Source organism: Ostrinia furnacalis, unplaced genomic scaffold (genome assembly GCF_004193835.3).
Source record: "Ostrinia furnacalis isolate ACB-3 unplaced genomic scaffold, ASM419383v2 OfSCF0322, whole genome shotgun sequence".
NCBI lineage: Eukaryota > Metazoa > Arthropoda > Insecta > Lepidoptera > Crambidae > Ostrinia > Ostrinia furnacalis.
Genome location: NW_021130561.1, coordinates 1158915 through 1184273, shown reverse-complemented (window position 1 = coordinate 1184273; position 25359 = coordinate 1158915). Strand labels below are relative to the sequence as shown.

Here is a 25359-nt window from a genome sequence, read left to right as displayed (position 1 = left end):
TTTTTCATTTGTTTCAGGTGTTCCACGGTTTTCAAAATTGACAGTTGTGTTTTTTTTCTTAATCAAGTCAAAGATGACATAAATTATTTCAAGAATTTAGTACATAGTTTTCAAAATGACAAGATAGTACCTACTCATAGTGCAGTGATAGTGAGTGTGTGTTTTCAGTGAACAAAATTAGTGAAGTGGACTCAAACAAATTCAAAATGGAAGCTCTAGAGAGAAGGAAGCTGTGGCCGATTGCCGCTATATTGTTCATCGTGTTTTCTTCACAATGTAAGTAATATACATTTTGATACTATTATCCAAAGTCCAAATACATAGTCTAGCTTAAAAAAATGTGAAGGTGTCTTTAACTTGTAAATAATGAAAGTCTTACTTTTAACTATCTAGATGCGCCTCCACCGATGAAATGCTGGTTGAGTATTGTATCAAATGTGAAAAATTCTTTATTTATTAATAGATAAAAGATAAGATTTCGTAATACTACTGAAATTAAAACCACCTTATCAAAGTTATTGTTGTCTTAACTACATACTTATTTGATTTATATTTATGATTAAAATTATATTTAAAAATAAATAAAAGATAAAATAAAATTTATTTATTTTAGGCCATGGCCCATAAAATTTCAATAATAATTACATTAAATAAAATTAAATAATTAAAATCAATATTATATCAAATAAAATAAGAGACAGACAAATAAATGAAATTAAATAAATTAAATGAAGAGACAGACAGATAAATTAATTCTTATCAAATACCTGCGTATCTTAGTAACGAATTAACGATATACCTAGTAGGAAGACATATTAAGTAGAATTTCATTAAAACCAAATATCGACGTAGATTAAAACGAAAATGTCACGAACTTTTTGTTGACCTTGATATTATCGACTTTAAGCTCTTTTTTCTCAAATCTAACATTTGGTGAGCGACGTAAAATATTTTTTGGCGTGTGTTTATTTCCAAGGACTTAGTCGTCAGCTTTGTGAATTCTATGTTAAACAACTAAACAAGATCTCCTGATATTGCACTGAATAGTTTAAAAAATAAGGTCAGTTCATTGGATATGTATGTACAGATTATGTTTAAAGTTTTAAACATTTTAATGAAATCCTATTTAAAGCTCAAAAACAAAATTGTATTATTGTGGTCAAGACGATTTACTTTTTTGTTTCTGTCTAATGTAGGTAGGTACTCTTGGGACTGAAGAGAAGTTTCTTATGGAAGAGAATACAAACGGGCATGTGGGTCGCTTTATGTTACATACATTACATTTAAAACATCCCAGTACAATGATATCGCCAAAACACCTACTCAGCTTTTTTGCGGAATGCCTAAAAGGACACTGCTACCGAACTGTCTGCGATCTGCTTCCGATAATGCCGACAATGGCCTGTATTTTCGACCGAAACCAGTATAAATCACCCGAAGAGCGGCCACTGAGTCATGCAGACGTTTATGGACCTTAATAACAGCTTAGCCTTGATAATGTTATGTAAGGTGAAAGATGGAAGGAAATAAACTGTGTATCAGTGTCGGCGGAAGTCTGTGATGTTAAATCCTTGTTATATTCTGAATATTGTTTTTGTAACAGGACTCTACACGTATTAATGGGTTCCTCCATTTGGACACTATTTTATTCGTAGGACGTATTGTACAACCCTACGATAGCGAGGTGTGCATGGGAAAATGAAAGCTATTTTACAGGCAATAGCATCATTTATTGAGATTCAAGCTAAGCTAATAGTTGAACCTGGGTGGGCATACATTTCCAGGATGTAAATAAAGCCAGAAAAAAAAACAAATGTTAGCGAGAGCTAAAGGAGCACAGCGCTATCTGTTATCCCAAATATAAACTATGTTTGACTTACCATTGTTCTTGGTGGACTTGCTTTTCACTTGACACTCAAACTTATACACGTATCTCATGTAACTGTAACCGTAACAGTGATAAGTATAATTTTTATATAGTAATTGTGTTTATTCTTGTGCAATATTTATGTACATGAATAAAAATAATTATAGTCTGTACGTAAATCTGGACTTCTTACTCTTTTGGTGTACAAGCTTTTAAGGAATTTCTTGAACATGCTATTGAATGTAAAACAATCCAGATATTAGACATAACAAAGCTTTAGCTTAGAGGTTAAGGTTGCAACATTCATAAAACCTATTATTATCTAGCAATAAATGGCGCTTTGTTCCTCGCATAATGGTTCAATACGAATCAATGAATAGGTAGGTATCACCATTTATATCCGCTTAGCATAAAATCTATACACACGCATGTAAAATCGATATAATCATGAGTTTAGATTACCTAACAACCCATTAATTATGGGTATAGTTTACGATTTCAAAAAAATGTACGAATATAATTGTACCAATTTTATCTATTGTATTAATTAAGCCTCTTATTAAATTACTATCATGTCATTTTCTAAAAAGTGCGCAAAAAATATCACGTTGTAAATTAATAAATCAAACTAATTAAAATTTGCAATTGAAAATGTGTCTGGCAGTTAAAATCTGAAATTAGAAATCGGCCTGAAAGCAAAATACACCAAAAATAGAACAAAATATATAGTTTAAAATCTAGCGCGAGTTTAAAACGCAACAGATTGGCAAAACTGATTACTGAAATGTTTGAGATAGCCCGCTTGGGGTATCCCCTACAAAAGCAAATAGCGTACGTGAGCTAAACGTTAAAACGGATTATGCTACTTTTATTAAATTCGTTTTATAACAGTTGTTTAATATTAGAATGGATAAGATCAAATACTTCTACGAGTTACTTTTCATTTATGGCCAAACTCCTTTGGTCGCGCCGAGCGCCTGGCCACTAGGAAACTTTCTTTTTTCGGTCAATATCGTCTGTCAATTGTTTTCCGGAGACTATTTTTTCGCGACACGAAAATAAATGTTTTTCTAATTAATTGAAATAACAAGTAATTCCACAAAATACTACTCAGATTTTTTACGTAGTCACGCAAACATAGTACATTAAATAAATAATAATACTGTAAATTATGCTTAAGGTACACTTTTTTAAAAGTAAAGTGTTATTGTACATTTTGAAAGTATTTTTATACCGCAAAAGCTTAATTTTCAGATGCCTTTATACTACCAGTTCTCACACACAATATACTATATAAAATGAACCCATCAAATTACCTCTAACATGAATGTAACCACCGTTCGCAGACAAAGGCGCCTGGGCCCACCGCAACTCCACCAAAATGTCGTACGTGTGCCCGCCGAGCTTCATCCGCCTCGGCCACAGCTGCTACTACATCAGCGACAAGAAGGCCACGTGGCAGAACGCCCTCTTCTCTTGTAAGGTATGCACTCTATCACATTGCATTTAGGCCTTTTATTCGTTGAAGATTACAACGCGATTTTGTATCAGTCGTTGACAGGGCTCACAATTAGAGCCTATGTAGCACCCGTGTGCAATCATTACCCTAGCGGTCCTCTAGTAATACTAGGGGGCGAGCTGCCAGTGGCGTAAGTCGCCCCCTAAGATCCTGCGCCCGTGTGCAACCCACGCACACCCTCTAGTCAAAACACAATTGTAACAACCCTCATAGATTTTGTGTGCCGTGACGTCGCTTTTCGCCAACTCAATTTATAACAATTACAGTTCATTGAAGATAATTGAGTTTTCAGGACTAGAATTGTAGTGTTCTTTTAAAGGAGTCGTGTCTTGGAATTATTTGTTAATGGTGTCAAATAATTGTCTACCTTTAGACATGTGTGCTACTTTAATTAAGCAAGTGTACATTCGCGATACTGTTGCTACCGCCTGACATTGCAGCTGCAATGACTCGTTCCTACAATACGTTACTTATTTAAGAATACAACATGCAAGAGAACTCCGAATATTCTTAACACAAGGCCGTTCAATAATAAATATTTAGATGTACGTAAATTTTGACTTTAAAAAAGTTCTACTTACTAAAACATGACGTCATTTCTACGCACTTGACCTGAAACAAGATAGGTTTTGTTATGTATGAGATATTCTTTATTACTATTGTTACACGTATGTGGCATAATAAATACAGGAATGCCAACTCATGAACTCATCTGGCTCCGAATAAATAAAGAATTCGTTCCGGCGCCACCGTCTGGTATTCCCAAGTCGTATGGGAAGACCCACCACGATGGAACAATATAGGTCGCTATTTGTGAGAACCACCATCACACACATACATCTATTTCAATAGTACCTACTAATTTATATGATAAACATTGATGACTTATGAGTATAGAGTCATATCAAACGATAATTATTATTTTCCTGGCATGTTATAATAAATTAATTGAATAATTAATCACCAAGGTAAATAATGGCATCATAGTTACGATACATAAGAACAATCTCAATAACAGTAGTTTAGTCCCCCATTGATCCGAAACCTTCCCTCGAGCAGGGTCATAGACACCATAACATCACTCTACAATCTGACTTCCCGATACCACGTGTACCACCTCATTTGCATGGACTCTCCATTCAAATTTGCGATACCATGCAGATTTCATTGTATGGTAATTTAAGACGCAGACGTCTTGCCGCGACAAAAAATGCTTGTTACAAGGAGCAATTAACCATAAATTCTGGAGGCTATCAAAATGTAAAGGAGAAAGAAAGTGGATATTTACTTTGCAATTTCGGACTCTTTATGATGATATAAAACGAGTTTACAAAATAACAAATTGTCTTTTTATGAAAACATATTATTATTGTTGTAGAGGCGTTAAAACTACTTTCTGGCACGATCAACGACTTTTAGATTTCTGATCAAAGGTTTTCGAATTCAATTTCAATCTAAAATAAGCTTTTACTCAAGTGAGCTCGTCTCGACAGCCAGTCGAAACTGTCATTGAGCGCTCATCAAAAGGTTTGAGGAGTCCAATGCCAATTACAAGTTCAAGTGAAGCTGTAACTCACTTGCGGCACCTGTCACCCTGATTCGAATTTATTGTCACCAGTTGAAGTGTGACCTTAACGGCGTGTAAGGCCGCGCTACTGGTTACATACATCTCGCTGTAACGTGTACGTAAGCGCTACTGGTTGCATATCGCTAAGAGCTGTGTACTTAAATGAGGTTAATTTAGTAAAAGTTTTGTAGGTAATATTGTAAAAATCTAGTATATATGCTCAACAAAATATTGTTAGTTACCTTCAACTTCCGTTCTAGAGGTATTAAATATGATACGTTCCTATAACTTTCATCATGTAAAAAATATATTTTGTCACGTATATTAAGGCTACAGTAAAACAATAGTGTTTAAGATTTAATTCAGGAATAAGCTACGAATACTTACTTTACTTTAAAAATAACTTTTCTTACACATTGTCATACTTTCTTAGAATAATTATGCCATTTAAAAAACTGTCAGTTCTCACTAGGTGTGTCCTTAGCCTTGCGGCCTTAACATTACATCACGGACAATAAATACATATAGGAGTTGTCCCGCGGTTTTTGGGCGGCGTGGGCTCCACGGTCAAGATCGCCAACTTAACCCCTTAATTGAAGACCATATATCGAATTTGACGTTGAAATTACACATTGCAAAATACATTAATTAGATATCGGCATGTATATAAATTTTAAAATATGTATTCGAGAATGTGTTAAACTAATTTACATTTATTGGAATAACTGATATGCGTATTATGTTAGAATATCCATTGTGTAAATATTAATAAAAAATGAATTTTTGAATGGTCATAAATCTAATGTTAATGCTTAAATATTTAGACCTGAGTCAGGTTTCAAATATGTCAAAGATCAGTCTGCTCTATTATGAAAACCTGTTAAAAAACAGATTCAATTCTAATATTTGGTGATTTGACATTTGATTAAAATGTAGCCTTGAGAGTCAAATAAAATAAATACATAAGTATTATTATTTTGAAATACAGCTTGGACACGTTTAAATGCGAAATTAAAAACATATAAACTCTATTTATTCCAAACATGACAGTGTGGCTAACTAGATAGGTATTGCTATGTGATGGTTGTTCACCAAATACCTTTTGCATTAAAAATAAACTGTGTCCAAGAATTGCCCACTAGGTGAGTCGTCGCACCTTAGCCCACCGTTTGGTACAGACTTCGTAACGTCAAGCTCTACTCTGTGGCATCTTATTGTATCTATAATAGGGACGATTTTTCCATAAAGATATGCCTAGTCTGATGTGCTGTCTGTACATTTGCATGCGAATGCCTCAAAAATGGACCGTAGCCTTTGCATAATGTTATGCAAATATGCATTTCACGCTTCTGAAGTAAACAAAGGATAGCGCTACCTTTTAATGCAGCCACCTGAAGGTTAGCTTGAGCGTAATTTTCAGACTAAGATGAATTTGAACCATATTAATATGTGCCTGAGTAAAGTTTTTGTACTTGAGTAGGAATGTATATGAGTATTGTTTCCATTGTTCGGTAAATATTTTTATTTTGTTTTATTACTCGAAAACTAATCATCTTAAAAGCGACTATAAAACACTTGCATATCAATCCATGTTCTAAAAATAACATACAATCCATTAACCAATAAGTCAACTTTAAAAGTAAAATGTAGATTGCGAATTTGTTCAAACTAAAAAAATATTGACGTCTACCTCGAGAACTGTTTAATTTTTTAATTCCGAACATTTCAATGTCAGCACTCCCGATCCCGGAACCGCTCGCTTTCACTCGTACCGTTTATCAGTAGATACCTGAAATACTGGCAGCTATTTGGGGCCGAGTTATTTCAATTGGAATATTATTGCGCTGCGTCTTCGTAACTTTTTGGATCAACTCAAATAAATAGACCACCAAAGACGCGCGTGGGACGCGACTAGTGATGCTGAACTGCTACGTGATAAATGGATCGCATTCGTGAAATGTAAAAAAAAATACTAGGAAAAATATCGAAATTACAAAATAACAACAACTTCGAATGTGCGTGCACCTTAAAAGTATCACAAAATAGTTTGCGTTTAGAACATTTTTATAAGACAATGCTATAAAAGCTAACTCTCTAAATATAAAGCTTTAAGCTGGTTAAAAGCTTTTTAATAGTTAAGGCAATCATCTATTTACATTGCTTCTACTTCAAGGGGCGCTAATTGAAAACTTATTTTTATTCTCCACCTCCATAAAATGACTATTAAACAGAGATGAATTTACCATCGTTGTGATGTCATCTCACACCTGTTACATACTTAGCTAAGTAGCAAGTTATAAATACCCCCTTAATTCTTCTTTTTTATCACAATATACCCTTCATACTGTTTACATTTTATTTTTCTAATTGTCATGCACATCACTAGCTCCGAAAATCGTTGGCCACAACGATCGGCTTTGCATTTTGTTTCAGCCACGTGGCGCCGTTACCACACGTGTTGTTCGTTACAACAATCGCACCTTGTCTGCTCGTTAACGTGTTGATCATGGGAAAACTAAGCACTTGCTCGAAAAACGACATAAATTACAAAGAGGTCAAGAAATCTCCTAGTCAGTGATATTCTTTCAGTACCTGAAATTTTAATTTTAGATCTTTTAAGGAAGGATCCTTCATCTAAAATGTTAAGGTGATTTTTCAGGTAACTTTCTAATCTGAAACTTCTATTCAGGATAACTTCCATGTTAAGTTTAAATTTTGCCGTAGCATTTTGGTCTCGAATACTTATTCTCTAATAAATAAATTATGTAAAAAGGGTTTTTTTAAATCACTCATTTACTCCTAATGCGTTCACAGCCGTTATATTCTATTATAGTTGCCGAGACTAACCTACAGTAATCAGTTTTTCGAACCGAGTTCTAATTAGCGGGCCGAGTAATCTGGTTAGCGGGTAACCCACCGGAAGGGCCGTAAACTTTTATCGGTATCCCACGATGCACGATGACGCCAACGCGATCGGCACCTGTGCCAAAATGTGCCATAGCATATACAAAAAAGTAAATAGGTACATCCTCCCTTTTACATGGATATTAGGAATATTCAGAAGAACCTTTGTTTTGTCATGTTAACGTGGGAACACAAGGGAAGTGAAACGTTAACGTTATGTTCTTTTGATTAATTTCGTAAAGGGTCCAATGACAGTTTGACTTTCCCCCGGGCAATCTCGACCTTCACTGGTCGGATTTTGTTAGCGTTTAGTGATTAGTTTAGATCATGACTACAAAGGAGTTGCAGGGGCTGGAAACGAGATGTGGGAATAGTCTCTTTAGAAGAACTTGCAAAGTACGATGAGCCGATCATTGCCACCACTTCTATGAGTTCTAGGGTTTCAATGAAAATATTTTCTTGATAGTACACTGGTTTAAATTTAACCATTTGTTGCGTAATCCTTGCTTCCAGATATAGGGTCGATTATTTTTGCGATATGACGCGTACTAACGAACTTCGTTATAGAGGTATATTGTTTGTGTTTACAAAATCACCGTTTTCGCAGCGACGTCACTCGTCGCGAAAATAGCCGCCAGTGTATGCAACCAAATGCAAGGCTCCAACGAAACGTTACTGCAGTAAGAATATTACAAATCACGGCCAAAAGTAATAAATAAACCTCAGATCCGCCTCACAAATGTGAGTACAAATGTACCAAAATAATTATTTGAGTTACGTAAAAAGTGATTTTAGTAACACCACATCTAAAATCTGATGTATCGATTCCTTCATCGGATCATGTATAACGGTCTGCGGTACAATATGTCACACAGTCACATAGGAGCTGTAATTATATTTGGAGGTTCTAAAAAAGGTGACCTCATTCCAAATTTACTATTCCTTGAATTGGAATGGGGTATTTAGGACAAACCCATAAAGAAACGCCAATCTTGCTTAGCATTAGCCATGGATTCAGGCCTCAGTTCAACAGTTGACTTGTGTCAGATGTGTTAATGGAAGACATAGTTTACGATGAACTGGATACGGTTTTGTACTTGATTTGTGATTTTGAGTCACGGTTTTGCAAACTTTTGACTACCGAACTACCGAAACTCAATCCTTATTTTTATCTTACGCAAAAATAGTTTTATGAAGGTATTTATTAATCACATGTTTGAACCCAAAAATAAATGTCGTAAAAACAGTTTACTCGTGTCCTACGGTATACCGAATTACCCAGTGATCTAACTAACGCCAAAGCAATGTTCGTAATTTGTACCAGTCTTCGTCCTACACATTACGTCAGGTTGTGTAAACAAAATGTATAATTATCAATTTAGTTTTCATGTGCAGGGAATTTTGTTTTGAATATGTAAAATAATCCCCAGTTTTTAATAAAAAGTATTTAGTTATTTACTTAAGATACGTCCAGGAGAGTTGCCAATAAAATATGACACACACTAGCTCCCATAAGCATTCTTGCACATTTGCATTTGCATTAAGTAACGTGGCATAGTCATGCAATATTCGTGTATAATAAGAAATGGATCCATCATAATAGATTTTTCATCAACACTTCACCCTCCAGCACTAGAAATGGGCTCCAATTTAATGTACATGTCTTAAGACCCACGCGTTGCATCAGACGATGTAAAATCATTTGCCGTTTTCACGGCCGCCACTCACGCCTCGTCCTAAGGCTAATCGGCTGATTACGCAACTGCACAAGCTTTAAGGATTAATGTTAAATGTGACGTGACATCATATGCATAGGTGGCGTCGCCAGCCGTCACAGCGCTTTGTGTGATCTAACGCAACAACGATTATGGTTGTTATTTGTAAGTACCGCGCTTTAATTTTCTTATGGACGTTTTCTATCTAGCGATTCTATTCGGAATGTTCAACTCATAAACAAGTTTATGCCTTAAGAGCTTGTGGTTTACCGCAACTCTACATTGGTGCAGTAAGTAAGAAGTAAATTAGCATACCTATTCTACTTTACAAAACTTATTAAAAGTTTTCAAGGCTACATAGCCGTCTACTTAAAGATTGATAGACTTAACAACATAAATAGCTCAACCCATTCCATGATCTCAGAGAAATCGCATATTTCCAATAAAAACATTAACATGTTTAATGAAAACATCAGCATGGTACAATCTCGTGTTATAAACGCCATGATTTACGAGCTGCCCTACAACGCGCAAGACATTCTATTGGGATCAATTCGCGTTGACATCACCGGCTTACAACACCTATTAGCCAGCTTTCCGGTGCCTTCGACGTGACATCATCTAAAGAAATACCGTTTATTGCGCACTATACATAATACATGCTTTTGAGTCAGCAACGATGAATGAAGCACAGGGTGAACGTGAGATTTTCCTTGAAAAAGCGTTTAATCAGCCGCCGAGGCGCCGATATAAAAAGGAATGTAAAAAACTTAATTTATCTTGTAAATTCTAGTGGAATTGCACCTAATTATTGACATCACTTTAACATTATGCTCGTTGCATAACCAATGCAATTTGAGTCATTAAGTAGAGTCATTGGCTCATTTATTATGCATATTAAATGACTTCATTTAATCAATGCTAAAGCCTAGCAGCAATTGGAATAGTAATTTTATGACTAAAGTAAAATTAGTAACTAATTGAGTGCAATGCGCATAAATAACTTATTTACTTGTTTATTTTCGATTCCGATCACGACCATAGTATTATTCACTTCTAGTCTCAGTTACTTGAACAAATGTTTCTTCAGAAGAAGTTTGCTTAGATAGATTCAACAACTAAACAGATGATTGGAAAAAAATGGGAAATCGAGAATTGACTACACGTCTGATCTGAATCAAATAATTTAAAGACAATTTGTTCAAAATGTAATAATATTATAATAGCTGTCTCATACATCATTTACAAAAAAAACTGTCCGTGAGTGATCTTCGACTATCGTAAATGTTGTCCCATTTCGAAATAAAAGATGATTTTTCATTTGAACCTAATCAAACTATCGTCACCTTGCATGAAGATGTCACACGTAGGCCACCGTTTGCTTACACAGATGCGCTCGCGTACAGTGACATAGAAACAATGGACGAATAGCCTTACGATTATAGCCGAATAACCGTATTGAGCAAAGGTCGTTGGTATTGGCTCTATATTACTTACCGCTCAACAATGAAGAAAGTTTTTTTTTAATTATCGTTTAATTTTGACTTAAGTCGTCAAGGAGTGTAATCGTATAACTATACGATAACAACTATGCTTAAGTCAGAAAGATCAGTGATGACTTACTTCATTAACTGAAAAAATTAAGCCGCTCTATAATTCAATTTTATTTTTATTTAATCACCATCCACCTGTGCGAGCAGTAAGGTCTCCGAAACAAAAACTAACCTTATTTCGGCAGTTAATGATCGAATAGTAATTTAAATGTCTATAATTTGGATCGCGCGTGGTTTACATTAAGCTCATTAAATAGCACTAAACAAAAACTCATCGCAGCGCTCCCATCTCCCGAGCCCTTCACACCTACCGAGGGGCTTATAGCTGTCTCATTTAGACGCGGGAATTTGTTAAGTGAGCTCATAATCGAAGCTGGCAAGCAGCATTCGATGGCCAATAAAATTAATTGACGATTATTTTCGTGTTCGGCGCGAGGTTAAGTGGCCAGCTCTACACTACTTCTAACGAGATGATTGCCCGTTATTGGATCGTCGGCACTGACGTCACAATTCAGTGATCAAACATTACAGCGATAAACTATCACTTATCAGTCGCATGCCGATAAACGGAATCGCCCCCTTGATCACCCCACTCAAAACAATTGACAGCTGTAGACAGAATAGGCAAGCAAGATCTTCTATAACATTTGGAGGCCAAGTGTTATTGAAAAGTTTAAAAGGCGAAACATTTTCACACATATGTACATGACATCCGTACATTTAGTTAATGTAAATTCTGTAATATTATAACAAAACAACAGGGCCTTTAATCTTTATGTACTGATCAGTTTAAATATAACCGCTGTATTGAATTACTCAACAAGTATTGACTTTTTATTATTCACGCAGGCGACGGCAACAAGTCTAGCCTTGGGCGTGTCACATACAATTTTCCAGCTGAGCGGGATATGTGGGGCAAAATGTATTTAAGTCAATTGAATCACTCAATGAAATTTTATTTTTATTCGTGCTGGGTCACGAATAAAAATTTAAGCTTACTTGCCAAGGCCGCAGTTTTCAGTAACCCACAAACAAAATACGGGTTACTCATCACATTTCGTTACTGGTGATTTATTTTCCCGCAACGACTTTAATAGCGCAGTTAAAGGGATACAAGTTTTACGTACTACACCGTACAATAGCATCGTAAAATATCCGCAATGAAATTCGGGCTTTAAAGTGCTTTAGTTTTTTACTTACAAAAATACTCGTCCATACCTTCACACTACACAATGTTCTATTTACTACCTTCGAAATTGATTACATAAGATAATCAACGCACATTATCTTGCCAGGCCGCCTAGATCGGCACAAATGGTTTGACATTTCATTTATAATTCTATTCTCATACTGCTCTCCCGCAATAGTCATCCAAATGAAGGCTAGAGGCATTTCTTCACTTTAGGCCAGTGGAGCGAGCAAGACGCCCGATAAGGAAGCGCAGCCCAGATCCTGGTGAGTGCGCCGGAGCAGTTAGCGAAACCACAAATCAATCGTCCTTCATGACTCACGCACTGATGCCAACGGACTACAAGACTACAACAGGCCGGAGACAACGCGCAGACATTCAAAAAGTCTATCACAATAGGTACGAATTCGAAGAATGTTTAGATTTCCAAGATTCATGAATTCATTTCGCTTCACTTTGAACGTTTGTTTGTTTGAAAATGTAATAGCTACAATTTGAACGTTCGAACACAATGTTGATAGCATTCGTTGTATCTATGATGATTCATTTTACCTTAGTATGAAAATTTATACCTATTTCAATGAAAATTTTCGTCATATTTTACTGTGGTAAATTGTATGTGATACATGCATGTTCTCTACAGAAGCCGGCAATAAATTGTAGACTTGTTTCTTATCCGCAAATGCAATAAAAAATATACCGCTTTAGGTATTATGCTTAAAACTGATAATGGGATTATATACACAGTAGAATTCATTAACAAATTAGAATAGAATAGAATAGAAAGTATTTATTTAGATTATGTTTTTACGTGATAACCCAATTTACAAATTCATATCTGAATATTCGTTATATTTTTGATGCCACTCCTACTTTTAATATTTTCACATTAACTACCTGCTGAAAAATACTTTGATTTATGACGTGAGCGTCTCTCTCATGCTCGTACTAATCAAATAGTGTTAAATAATTTAACTTTTCCATTCAAAGTTGAAACTAATCAAACCTTACAGTAGACTAATCGCCCGTGTGCAGCCGGTGGGCGGCGCCGGCGCAATCTCACGACACATCTTAATCGTCCACGTTCCTTTTTGGTCGTCTGTAAGCCCACAATAGCTGCGCGCGCGGCGATGCCTCGCGTGTCTGCGCCCAGTCTGCTTTCAAATGCATCATCGCATCGGCATCGCATTCGCTCCATTTCGAAAATACAAGACGATCATGTGACTCATTATGATTCGATTTAACAATTTCGTTAAGGAGGTTGCTCAAGCGCATCTGCTATGTCCGATCTATTACAAATAATGAGAACTAGAGACAGATTGACTACTTTATCGTGTGGCGCAATTGCAAAAAATGCACTAATGCGATAAATATCGGTAAAATTATTTTAAAAATGAAGTAAAATAAAGAATTAATCAAATGGTCTACAAACTATGCCAACGTAGCGCGTCTTATTTACGAAAATATATCTTGTTTACGTGAACATCCTAGAGAAGTTCTGACAATTACAAACGATAACAACTAACGATATCTCATAAGATGATTAATGAGAAAAAAAGAACACAAATTAACAATTCGAAATTTAAACCACGCAGAAAGCTATTTGGCTACGAGTTTGCTCTACGCTACGTGCAACAACATCGCATTCGCCAGCTCTCGTAGCTTGCAATGAGTAGAGTTCCTAGAATTTGCACGCACGGTGCCAGCATAACTGGATGAGCTATGTCATTGGCACGAGCCACCCGAGGCGTTGCGACGTTCTAGTATTCACACAGGCTTGCTATTTCGTCCCAATAGATTCTAATTAGCAGGCGTTTGAAGAACATGATATACGTCAAAGAAATAATTATGTTAAAAGGTCACGAAAAGTTTTATTTTTCGCTACAGTATCAACCGTCGTTCTGCTTATGAATGAAAATGAAAAACATTTTTAAAAGTACGAATAAATTATGTAAGAGTTAACATGTGGACGAATAAACCTGCTCGCTCTACCCAAATAAATATGTTATGTCACTTGTTATGTCTTATCAATATTCAATTTTATCTGATGTATTATTATTTGTAATATTTATAACAATTATTGGTCAAATTATGTTAAATTATTTGCGTTATTTATGAAGGTAAAAGTAATTATGAGTCGTAAATCAAACATACGATTCCCAGTACAGAAGCCCCATTAGTTAAATACTACGAGTATTAAAGTTAATTGGTGGCTCTTAATTTTAACGGTTAATGATTTATTTCTGTTTCGTTGCACCAGGACGTTCACCCTGTATTTATTATTTATTTATAGTTTTAACACTGTAGTTAAGAGATCATAGATGGGTATCAAACAATCGTGGCCACAAAAAATGAACCAGTTTCGACCCAGTGATTCATGTAACATATAATTATCTCTATTAGATATTATACGCTAACGTTAGTAATTTGTTATGAATAAAGTTGATATATTGATATCAATTTGTCAATGAGAATTGGCATACAGTAGAAACTTTGATTACCACCATAATAAAAATTCAAAGCCTGATGGATGGATGGATGGATAGATGCTTTCTCTGAATTTTGATTAGTTTAATAATCAAATAACTCAATCAACCAGACACACTATCAGTATCAGTAATTAATTTAATTCTTTAAAAAAATATCGTTTTATAATTCTTACTTTGATATTTATAACTCTACCCAAATAAATAAAGAAAGTTAGCGCCAGAAAAAGTCCTAAAGCAGCATATCTGTCAAAGTGTTACTAAGTAATTAATCCATTTGAGTTGATCAGAAGAAATGTGATATTCACTCGCCCTCATTAACACATCAGTGGCGGCCGCTTCCCTAATTAAGTGAATGTGTCTAATTGCTATCTCCCATCACGGAGACAGGTTCAAACTTGAGCCCGTCTCACTAAGGGCCATCCGTCAATCAAAACGAAGTCAATGTCATGGCTTCATCAGTGGAGAGATGATATTAACGGCTATGGAAGAAAACTACAAAAATGAGATACCCAAAATAGTCGCTTTCTTTTTCAGAAATCTACTTCGTCCGAATCAGTAATGGAAAAAAAGTTTTCGAAATACAAGCAATTTTTTACGTTCTGCATATTTACGATGAAAAATTAATATAATGAGCCTATGATAAGATAGATAGCTAGTCAAATACCGACCCAATTTACGCACATACCAACAGAGAGTTTGAGATACTTGAGTCGAATACGTACATCTTCTATATTGATTTGGTTTGGAAGCAATAGACGTAATAGTGGCCAGACAGCACGTGCGTGTACGTTTGTCTCAAAATATGAACTGGAAGCGATTACTAATTTAAGATTTTAAAACTTTTAGGAAATTTTTAGGAACGAAACGGCCAAGCCACGTATTTTGACTAAAATGTAGAGTTTGTGACTTTATAGGACGTGTAGAGTTACAAGCTTGGGTCTACATGAGATCTGATAAGTTTTTGACAGTGCGAGCTATGTAGTCTCGTCGCGGCAACATTTTAAGTACATGAATTTTTAGGTGGGGTTTATGAAATACTTTTTGTTGAAAAATGTAATAAGTCCTATATTAAATTAAATTAATGTGTTAAATAATTTAAACACGTTTCAGAAGAAGATGAGATTCAGAAATGCTATTTCTCGATGCGTTTCAGAACAGCTAAATAGTCACGAGGAATAGCTGTTCAGTATCATGAAATGGTCATGATGAATAATTTATTAATGTGGAAAACACACATAATCTTAGACAAAAAAAACCGAATTATTTAAACAAAAGATCGATCGTTCAAGCCTTAGACCAACCACAATTATGCAATCTATTGATTCGGCCGTGATCTTGATCGTATTGGGTTCGATTACACCGAGTTCGATCACACATGATCGATGAGCTAGACTAGACGCCAGCTAATATTTGCTTTTAGTCTATTTCTAAATCTAAATGACTATTTAGTCACGCAATACTCACGTGTAAAACTGTGATTTAATGGTGCAATGTTAAGTACTGTGAAATTAAAAGCAAAAACAAGCCGGGGAGCTACTTCAGCTAATTTTTGAAACTACTACATATTAGAATTCAAGTAAAATAAAATTAAATCAAGATATGTGCCATTTTATCAGAATAAGATAAATCTACTACATGTACTTAACTGCTAGCTTCATCGTTAAGTCATTGAGGGACTATGTTCAGCTGTGGTTCAGCAGTGAATGTCCTATGGCTGAAACGATGACGATGATGATGACATCATCAAGATAAAAAACCTACAAGTGACAAATCGTATGACATTAGTTTTCATGGCCTAAAAATAATTTGCTTCCTGCAGCAAATTACTGCTAAATTAGTTCTTATTCTAAAAAGACCGGAAGTAATTCCACTTGGATTTACCTTGCTGATCTCATCAGCCTCCGTAGCCCCATCCATTTGCGAACCGATGGACCGATCGCGATCGCTATCGGCTCCTCTAATAGGAAATGGTAATTTAACCCATTTTATATCCCAACTATGAGTGACTCTATCTTCCTCTATGTTTATGGAATAGAGTTTGCGGGAGTTAAAGAATCTAGAGCTTAAAGCAGCTAAAACAGTTTTGCTGAAACATTTTTAAAATTATTGTTCTTACAGAACAACCACCTTGGTGTAGCGATGACGACAACTGAAAACAGTTCATCAACTTTGAATATCATTACAATATACTCGTCAGTTTCTTAAATCAATCTCGTGTTGCTTAACTTCTGTCATTACGATTGAAAAAGCTGTTCAAACGGACAGATGCCTTATAAATATGCATAAACATTCTAATAGTGACAGGGGCGTGTCGGCAGATGTGGGCTGGTCGCTGACAATGGAGCGTGCATCACCAACATTGTGATATAAAACGCTTAATGTATCGAAGTAGCAGGAATTTAATTTAAGTAAGAAATAAAACATTTATTTAGAAGTTTTATCCATTTGCCATGTTGTGAGGTAAAGACACAATCGCAGGCTTATATCAATAGTTACTAAGTAAAAATATAACTGAGTGTCATTTCAAAATTCGGACCGTAGTGTTCAAAGAAAACATTATCAGCAGTGCTCGGTTAACTGATGTAGAGAGTGGAACATGTGAGATGTCAATAACATGCGTACGTATAATATTCAGCTTACCGTTTAGCTAATTGCACTTCAAATCCTTCGTACATCGGGTCGAAAATCCTTTGCACTAAAAGAGAAACCACTTTACGGCGGCAATAAAGTTTGTGGATGTTAAATCTAATCAAAATTGCACAATATAATTACATACATTCTATGAATTTCATGTCCCAAGGCGTAGTATTTACCGGTGTTCCTATCACCAGCGTAACTTTACGACCACCACAAGTGGAAATCAGTTTAATACTGATATAATTAATGTTCTCGGGCCCATAACCGCACAGCTGCGGTGAGATTGGCCATAAAAGTAATCGGCTAGCGGTGCAGAGAAACCTGCAGCCGCCGCTAGGCTATCTCCAAACCCTAAGGCGGGCCGTCAATCAGCTCGGTTCGCAGCTGAGGCATGTGTTCCAAAAGTGATTTATATTAGAAACTGACATAGATATGGCTAACAAATAAGCAAATTATAACTAGCATACGTGTATTTAACAACCAATGATAATTATTTGCATCTTTGAGATTTGCAAGAATTTGCTACAGTGCTTTTAACGCACGCTTATCGGCTAAATTGAAAAATAGACGAATAAAATAGGCTACTAGCAATATTCAAAATCAGAATCAAAAGTATTTATTCAGTTTAGACCACAAGTGGCACTTATGAAATTCATTATTCAAATATCATTCACATCTTGTCTTGATCATGTCTTTGTCCGATCTAAACGTAAAGCCACTTCTGTTGTCTGCCATAGTAGTGTTACTGATCACGATATTGTTTTAACCGGTTTATTGAGCAAATCATACTTATACCCACGTAATCAGAAATCCCGCATAACTCTTAACTATGGCAATATTATAGAAGAACTGAAAGAATATGACTGGTCTACCCANTATGAGACAAAACCAATGAGTTAAAATTACATTTTAATAGTACCTAGGTACATACAATTGTCTTACACTCTTTAGAAGAGCACACTGATACAAATAAATAATAAAAAATTAGGTCAGTGGGTCAAATATCGTCAAATATAGTGGGTCAAATAACCCTTGTTTACAGATGCAGATGTAAATGGAGTTATAACTGAACAAATTTTACATGAAATGTTTAACAGAAATCAGTTAAAACCCATGGAATACCAATAGGGTTGCGGAGGGAAAGCTACCTATTATAAACTAGCGACTGCCCGCGACTTTGTTCGCGTGGACCTCGTTTTACCCCCGTTAGATATCATGTTGATAGATGGCGTTTCACGGCTTCCCCCGAATGAATATTTACGAACGTCATACAGTAGTTTGTCCAGCGCTGAAGATTTTAACCAATGACGATAGGTAGATGCTAATCTGGGTTATAAACAATATTTTTTTTTTATTCACAACGAGGAAGCTCTTGGCCTGTATCTCACCTGATGGTAAGTGATGATCAGGCCGAAGTTGGAAGCGAGCTTCACCCGGAATCCTCAACCACGGAGGAACTGGCTACCTTACCTCTAACTGTCGGAACACAACAATGCTGTTAACATTGTTGTTATGGCGACAGACTTAGGTAAGATGGTGGTAGCTAGCCAGGCGGACTTAGAACAAGCCCTACCACCAACCAAACCGAACAGAAAAATCTGCCCCCACTGGGAATCGAACCCGGGACCTCTGCGTCTGAAGCAGGTGGTCTTACCACTAGACCACAGAGGCGGTTAATAATACTGTAAAGTTTCAACAAAATCCGTTCAGTAGTTTTTGCGTGAAAGAGTAACAAACATCCAGACATCCAGACATCATGACATCCAGACATCCAAACTTTCGCCTTTATAATATTAGTAGGATAGGATATTTCACAATCCAAACTAATATTTACTATTTAGCATTTATTTACAGTAAATATTAGTTTGGATTGTGAAATATTGAAAATAAAAAAAGAATAAAACAAAATAGGGTTTCAAATTACCTATCTTTATCTAATTTATAAAGAGGTAAAGTTTGTGTGTTTGTATATTTGTTAAATTGTAAGGGGTAATCTCGGGATCTACTGAACCGATTTTAAAAAATCTTTCACCAATAGAAAGCCACATTATATCTGAGTGTAATAGGATATAAACCGAAAAATTCTACGCGGGCGAAGCGGCGGGCGGAAAGCTAGTTTATTTATAATTATGTAAGAGCATAATTATTAAAGTCGAAGTCAAACATTCTTTATTTATGTGGACCTATATTAACCTTGTGTCGTTTAGTCCTTGGAAAGGTTTGATAAATACGTTCAAAAAGCTTTAAAAGCCGTTTTTAAAATTGTGACAGTTGACGAATTAAGGATCTATGCATAATGATCCTGAAAATAAACAGCTATCGAATATGGAGGTGTTTTAAGATGAACCAATTCCAACAAAAGTCCCATGCGCTCGGAACACTTTGAAACTTACGGTCGCATATTTTTCCGAAATATCTGATTATATGACAGAAACGTCACTAAATAAATTTAGAATGGTTAATTCTTAATAGTAAACAGCCACATTTTTTTCAAAAGTCTTCAGTTTAATAAGGGAAACTGGCCAGCATAGTCGAATCGTCATTCGTGACGAAAATGTGAGCTTTTACACGTCTCGTCAAACAACTGACTATTTGAACACTCAAAATATGAAATAAACAGATCCAACGCTACAAAATTCTTGCTTGGAATCTAAACACTTCTTTTGGTCCCCATTATATTAAAATTAAATGCGTGAACAGCGATTTATGTAGCCAGAAGCAACTGTCGGTGCGGTCAAAAACCATGCTTTGGAGGTGCCTCAAGCTGAGTGGAAAAAATGCTATGAAAAGTGTTTCGGACACATTAAAAAGTACATAAATCATGAAAGACAATACCAATAAACGCAATCAATACCATTTTAATAATATACTACTTTGTTTTCATAGTTAGGCTCACAACTTAAATAGTGTCCCACGTATAACCTGGGTATTTTGATATTTGACGAATATTTGGTTATTTTACAATTTATAACTTGGCAACATTGTCACTTGGTTACTCCGTCGTTTACCTTTGAACGGGGAATCCCCGATAATTATTTAAGACTCGTACCGCCCGCGCCCGTCACCTGTCATGACCCACCCCGCGATTCAGATAGTTGGTGATTATTGCAGTGAATAATTAACCTATGTGTGAGTGAATTGAACAGTTTTTATTTCTGAATTGTTTTGAACATTGAATCTCATTTATTTGCGATATCTGCAGAAGCTTATTACTGTAATACTTAGTGTATTGAATTTGACAGAAATACCACCTAACGTTCACAAATAAAGCTTTTTACATTTTATTCTACTTTTTAATTTAAGATATTGCTTAAAATATCAATCGTAATCACCTAACGTTTACAAATAAAGCTTTTTACATTTTGTTATGCTTTTTAATTTAAGATATTGCTTTATTATTGGTTTTTGGGCCTTTACTTGCGCCTCGACCAGGTTTGATCTATTGTGGCAGCCCTTGTCTTTAGAGTTCACTGCTTAGTCCCGTTGAGTCTATAAATTTCCAGATTCTTTGGAGCGTATTGCTTATATCAATCGTAATTGTAAACAAATACGTTTTTGATCGTCGGTCCACCTAGTAGGAGGCCTGCCCACGCTACGTCTTCCAGCCCGTGGTCGCCACTCGAGAACTTTCCTGCCCCAACGGCCATGGTCTCTACGAGCTATGTGCCCCGCCCACTGCCACTTGATTTTAGCAATTCTAATTCTAATCTGGTAAAGGTCGCGGGAAGAGCCTGGATGCGGGCAGCGCAGGACCGTTCATTGTGGAAAACCTTGGGGGAGGCCTTTGTCTAGCAGTGGACGTCATTTGGCTGAAACGAACGAACGTTTTTGATGTAGGTACATTACGTACATGGTGGTAATTAACAAAATACTAAACCGACAGAGTAATGAATTTTAAAAACGTATTCGTTGACAATTATTACGTACAATGGAGATAAACTACCATCCCTTAAGTTAAATTTAGCTTATTCATTATGCATTATGTGCCTATAAAGCCTAATGAATAAGCTAAATTTATCAAAACTGTTATAACCCTCTCTTAAATAATGTAATATAACACAAAACGGACAGGACGTAATAAATCGCTGTATGTAACTACTAGTTGATTGAAAAAAAAAATAGAACGATAATAACCGATTAAAAACCGAAAACCGGTTTTTTTTCTTGGAAACCGAAAAAAAAATCGGTTTTTGATAAACTTTCGGTTTTGCATACCCTATACATAACCCATACTTATAAAACATACAGCACAATTATTGATTTTTTTATTGTTTTTATGTTCTAATAATAGTTTTAATAGTTTTAAGTACCCAAAATATTGTAAAGTTATCTCCTGGCCTCCACGAGACAGGCTTGCCTAGTGTGGAGTCCAAGATTAATATGAAAAATGTAATTGATTTTCTTGCAATAAACGATTTTATTATTATTATTATTATCATCATCTGCATCGCCATCTGCGACAGTATTGAATGAATCATTATTACTAATAATTGCGAAGTCGATTGTCAAATTAAATCTAGCGAAGTAAATAGGTCGAAATCATCACACAAATAATACATTGATGAGATGATGGGCGTCAAACCAATCATAATGACTGTGTCGCGCCTGTTAAACTATCATTAATCATTTCCTGTAAGTATTTATTATTTCGCAATTGTTTCGGCGTATTCGTTGCATTATACTTTGTTCAATCGTACCTAATAAAGGGAGTCAAAGTATTAGGCTATGCGCGCATGGGTGACTACACTTTTTGTCACTGTGTCTTTCTCTTTAAAGCTTCAACTTTAAAGATCGCCGGCGCGATCAAAGGCAATTGACAGGTCGCGCGACCCATGAAAGTTCACTCGACTTGTCATTTCCCTATGATCGCGCCGGCGATGGCGATCTGCACGCGTTGGTGTGGTTGAAGCTTAACACTTTCACGGCGTAACCATGATATTATGGAACCAACACCCAACACACTCATACTAGTAAGAGGTATTTGTTTAACGAATCCAGTAGACCCAATCAAAACTATTATTATTGCAAATTCGACACGGTAATCATTTCGAATAATCCGTCAAAGGATTAGGTGCAGCGCTGATTTCTTTTCGCAACACAATGCGGCCTAATCCACATCTGCTCCACATTCTGCCTGACTTACATGGAGGCATTTGTCACAATCGGCTCAGCCGATTCTAATAGAGCCTTACATTACAGGCGGCGTGCTGGCCTCGAAGCCGAGTAATGTCAAGTGGATGTGAATGTCCTATTTGCGAACTTGGGTCTAGTGACAGCTTTGACACAAATAAATCTTACCTACTTACTTCATCTGAATGAGATACGCTGTTCTCTTCAAGGAACCTACTACATTTTATGTACTGTTTGAAATTGAATTGTCTGAAAGAGTCTCGGAATTCCTGCGGTAGGTAAATTAAAAGTAATATCATTCGACTGATAATTTGATAGCGAGGAAGATAAAAATCGTGCTCATTTGGATAATTTAACAGGTATTTTCTAGTTTATAGAGCCTACAATTAGTATTTGAAGTAAATTAAATGTATTTTGTATTTAATTCCAATGCAAATCTAGGTATGCTAAAATTCACATAGCGCTAAGCGACTTGCAAATAGTTTTATAGCCAAACAAGCCTCTACTATGTTGCAAACAAACACGGCGCTAGATGATAATGCGGGCGATAGAAACGGGACCACGTCAGGATGAAGTCACCGCTTGTCTCCTGCGTTTGTTGTCATACCGCTCATTGAGCACGGAGGCGCTATGTCAAGAATTCTCTAGTACGGGGAATGGCGCGTGGCGCAAGGTATAAGTCCAGGCGATAGAAACGGGACCACGCCGGCAGATTGTGCGTCGCAAATAAAAATAACAAACCCCCAAAGGCGTCACATTATTATAACAATTGGGAAACCCTGCATTATAATAAATCCCAAGCAACAACAATTATATTCCAATGAACTATTCCATTAAACCTTGGAAAAAACTCGCTTCCTCTTATGTCTTATACCGTTTCATAGCCAATAGAGATCGGCACTGAGGCGCCATGGTTGACGCCATCACCGTAAACAAAAATAATATACAGTTGAGCTGATTATAATACTAAATAAGTCGCCTCCTTAGCACCATGACCTAAAGGACCTTTACATTTAACCCTTAAATGTTTAAAGCCTATGGAAGCCTTCTTTATAACTCTTCGCCAATAAAAATATCTTCTCATAGACCATAAAACAGCCATAATATTGCCTGAAAATACGTAAAGAATAAGATCGTCTTGATAAATGTGTTTTATTATTTGTTCGAATTTCACAAGCGGAGACGGACTCAATTGGTCGAGTTAGCCCAAGGTGAGGCGCCATGGTAGTTCCCACGGGCATCAGATATGCCATCATCGGCTCAATCTGCGTAATGGGCGAAATTAATTTATTAGTGACATTGATTACATTATTTGGACTTCCAATTTAAAAATGTGTTGAGTTACGTCAACTTTTAGATTAATGTTAACACTTTGGATACTGTGGCATGCTTGCACGTCATTTATTTATACTGTATAATTTTTACATATAAATAATTGAACTAGTTTGAAGTTCAAAAAGTGACTTGAAGAGTTGAAGTAATTTAAAATGTATTTGTAATAACTTCGACACAAACAGAATTCCAAGTAGCACGATTAATGTAAATGTATTGAAAATATTCGATGGCATCGCATGACGCAAGCCGCGGGACCTTGGCCATGCAATGCGACCGGTGCAATTCGCATGTGCAGGGCGCGTCGAATTACAACTGGACCGCGCGCGCTTTGAGTTCTTAACGAAGGTTGAATTGACCAACGTTTGCATAATTATACAATATAGGTTGTTTTTCATTGCGTGATCGTTTTATCTAGCGAGTTGATATGCCTTTTGTCAACTGTTGATGTTGTACACAAATCTATAAACTTTCTAGCATCTGGCGGTATCCAAATCATCATAAGCTCTCAATCATCATCATCATCATCATTTCAGCCATAGGACGTCCACTGCTGAACATATTATTATGACCTCCCCCAATGACTTCCATGTTGACCGGTTGCTAGCGGACTGCAGAGTTCTCAATACAAGAGCTTTATTTTCATAATCAACAACCGTTCGCGTTCAGTTCTGTCTTAGCAACCATATCGTATTAATGGCCACTGCAATCATTCTCAGAAAGCAGACGCGATAGTGCACCGTTGCTGAAACATTAGTGCGAAATTAGACTGGCCTTCGTATTAGTATTTGTATTCTTTGCAGCATTTGTATTGTCGACAGGAACCAAATGTTTTCTGTCTGTGGGTAGCATTTCTGCGCGCTGTTACTTTGTAAGTGATACTGAAGCGAAGACGCCTGATTGAAACTTCCTCGAGTGTATGTAAATGATCTTTACTAAGGAATCTGCAGAATAATCTTTCTGATCTTGTAAGTTAATAAGAAATTTATTGTAAGTTATTGCACTTATCTTAAATGATTAATGTGAAAGCCATAAACTTAAAACACCCATTAACTTAAATTAGACATTTCCTTTTATCAGTTCATCTGCCTGTCCATGTTCCTAGAATTATTATCAGGTCTGGGAATAATACTGGAATAAAAATAGACCCTATATTTTAATGGGAAGGTTGAGAACAGAATAATGCAAGTGAACCAATGAAGATGATATTAGCATGTCTGTAACTTAAGTCGTTAAGCCCAGAGGCAGGCTGTGAAACTGCAAGTGAACCTGCAGGTCAGTGGGCTTCCTTAATAGAGTCAAAGGGAGTAGTTCTCACGAGAAAACTCGTTAGCAGCGAATATTCTCTTTCTACTTTAAAGAAGTAATAATTTTCGTTCGTTCCTTCGTTCGTTTCAGTCAAATGACGTCCACTGCTGGACAAAAGGTTTTCCACAATGCACGGTCCTGCGCTGCCA

General features: G+C 36.1%; 1 protein-coding gene across 2 annotated transcripts in view; it reads left to right on the top strand.

The window, feature by feature from the left end:
- The window catches only part of LOC114360562 (uncharacterized), a 126096-nt gene that overhangs the window by 85545 nt on the left and 15192 nt on the right, over window positions 1-25359 (top strand). For both annotated transcript variants that reach the window (XM_028315309.1, XM_028315301.1), the window contains exons 2-3: window positions 18-276; window positions 3214-3350. In XM_028315309.1, the coding sequence (XP_028171110.1) occupies window positions 207-276; window positions 3214-3350 (207 nt within the window). In that variant the 5' untranslated portion in view covers window positions 18-206. The remainder of the gene's footprint in view (window positions 1-17; window positions 277-3213; window positions 3351-25359) is intronic.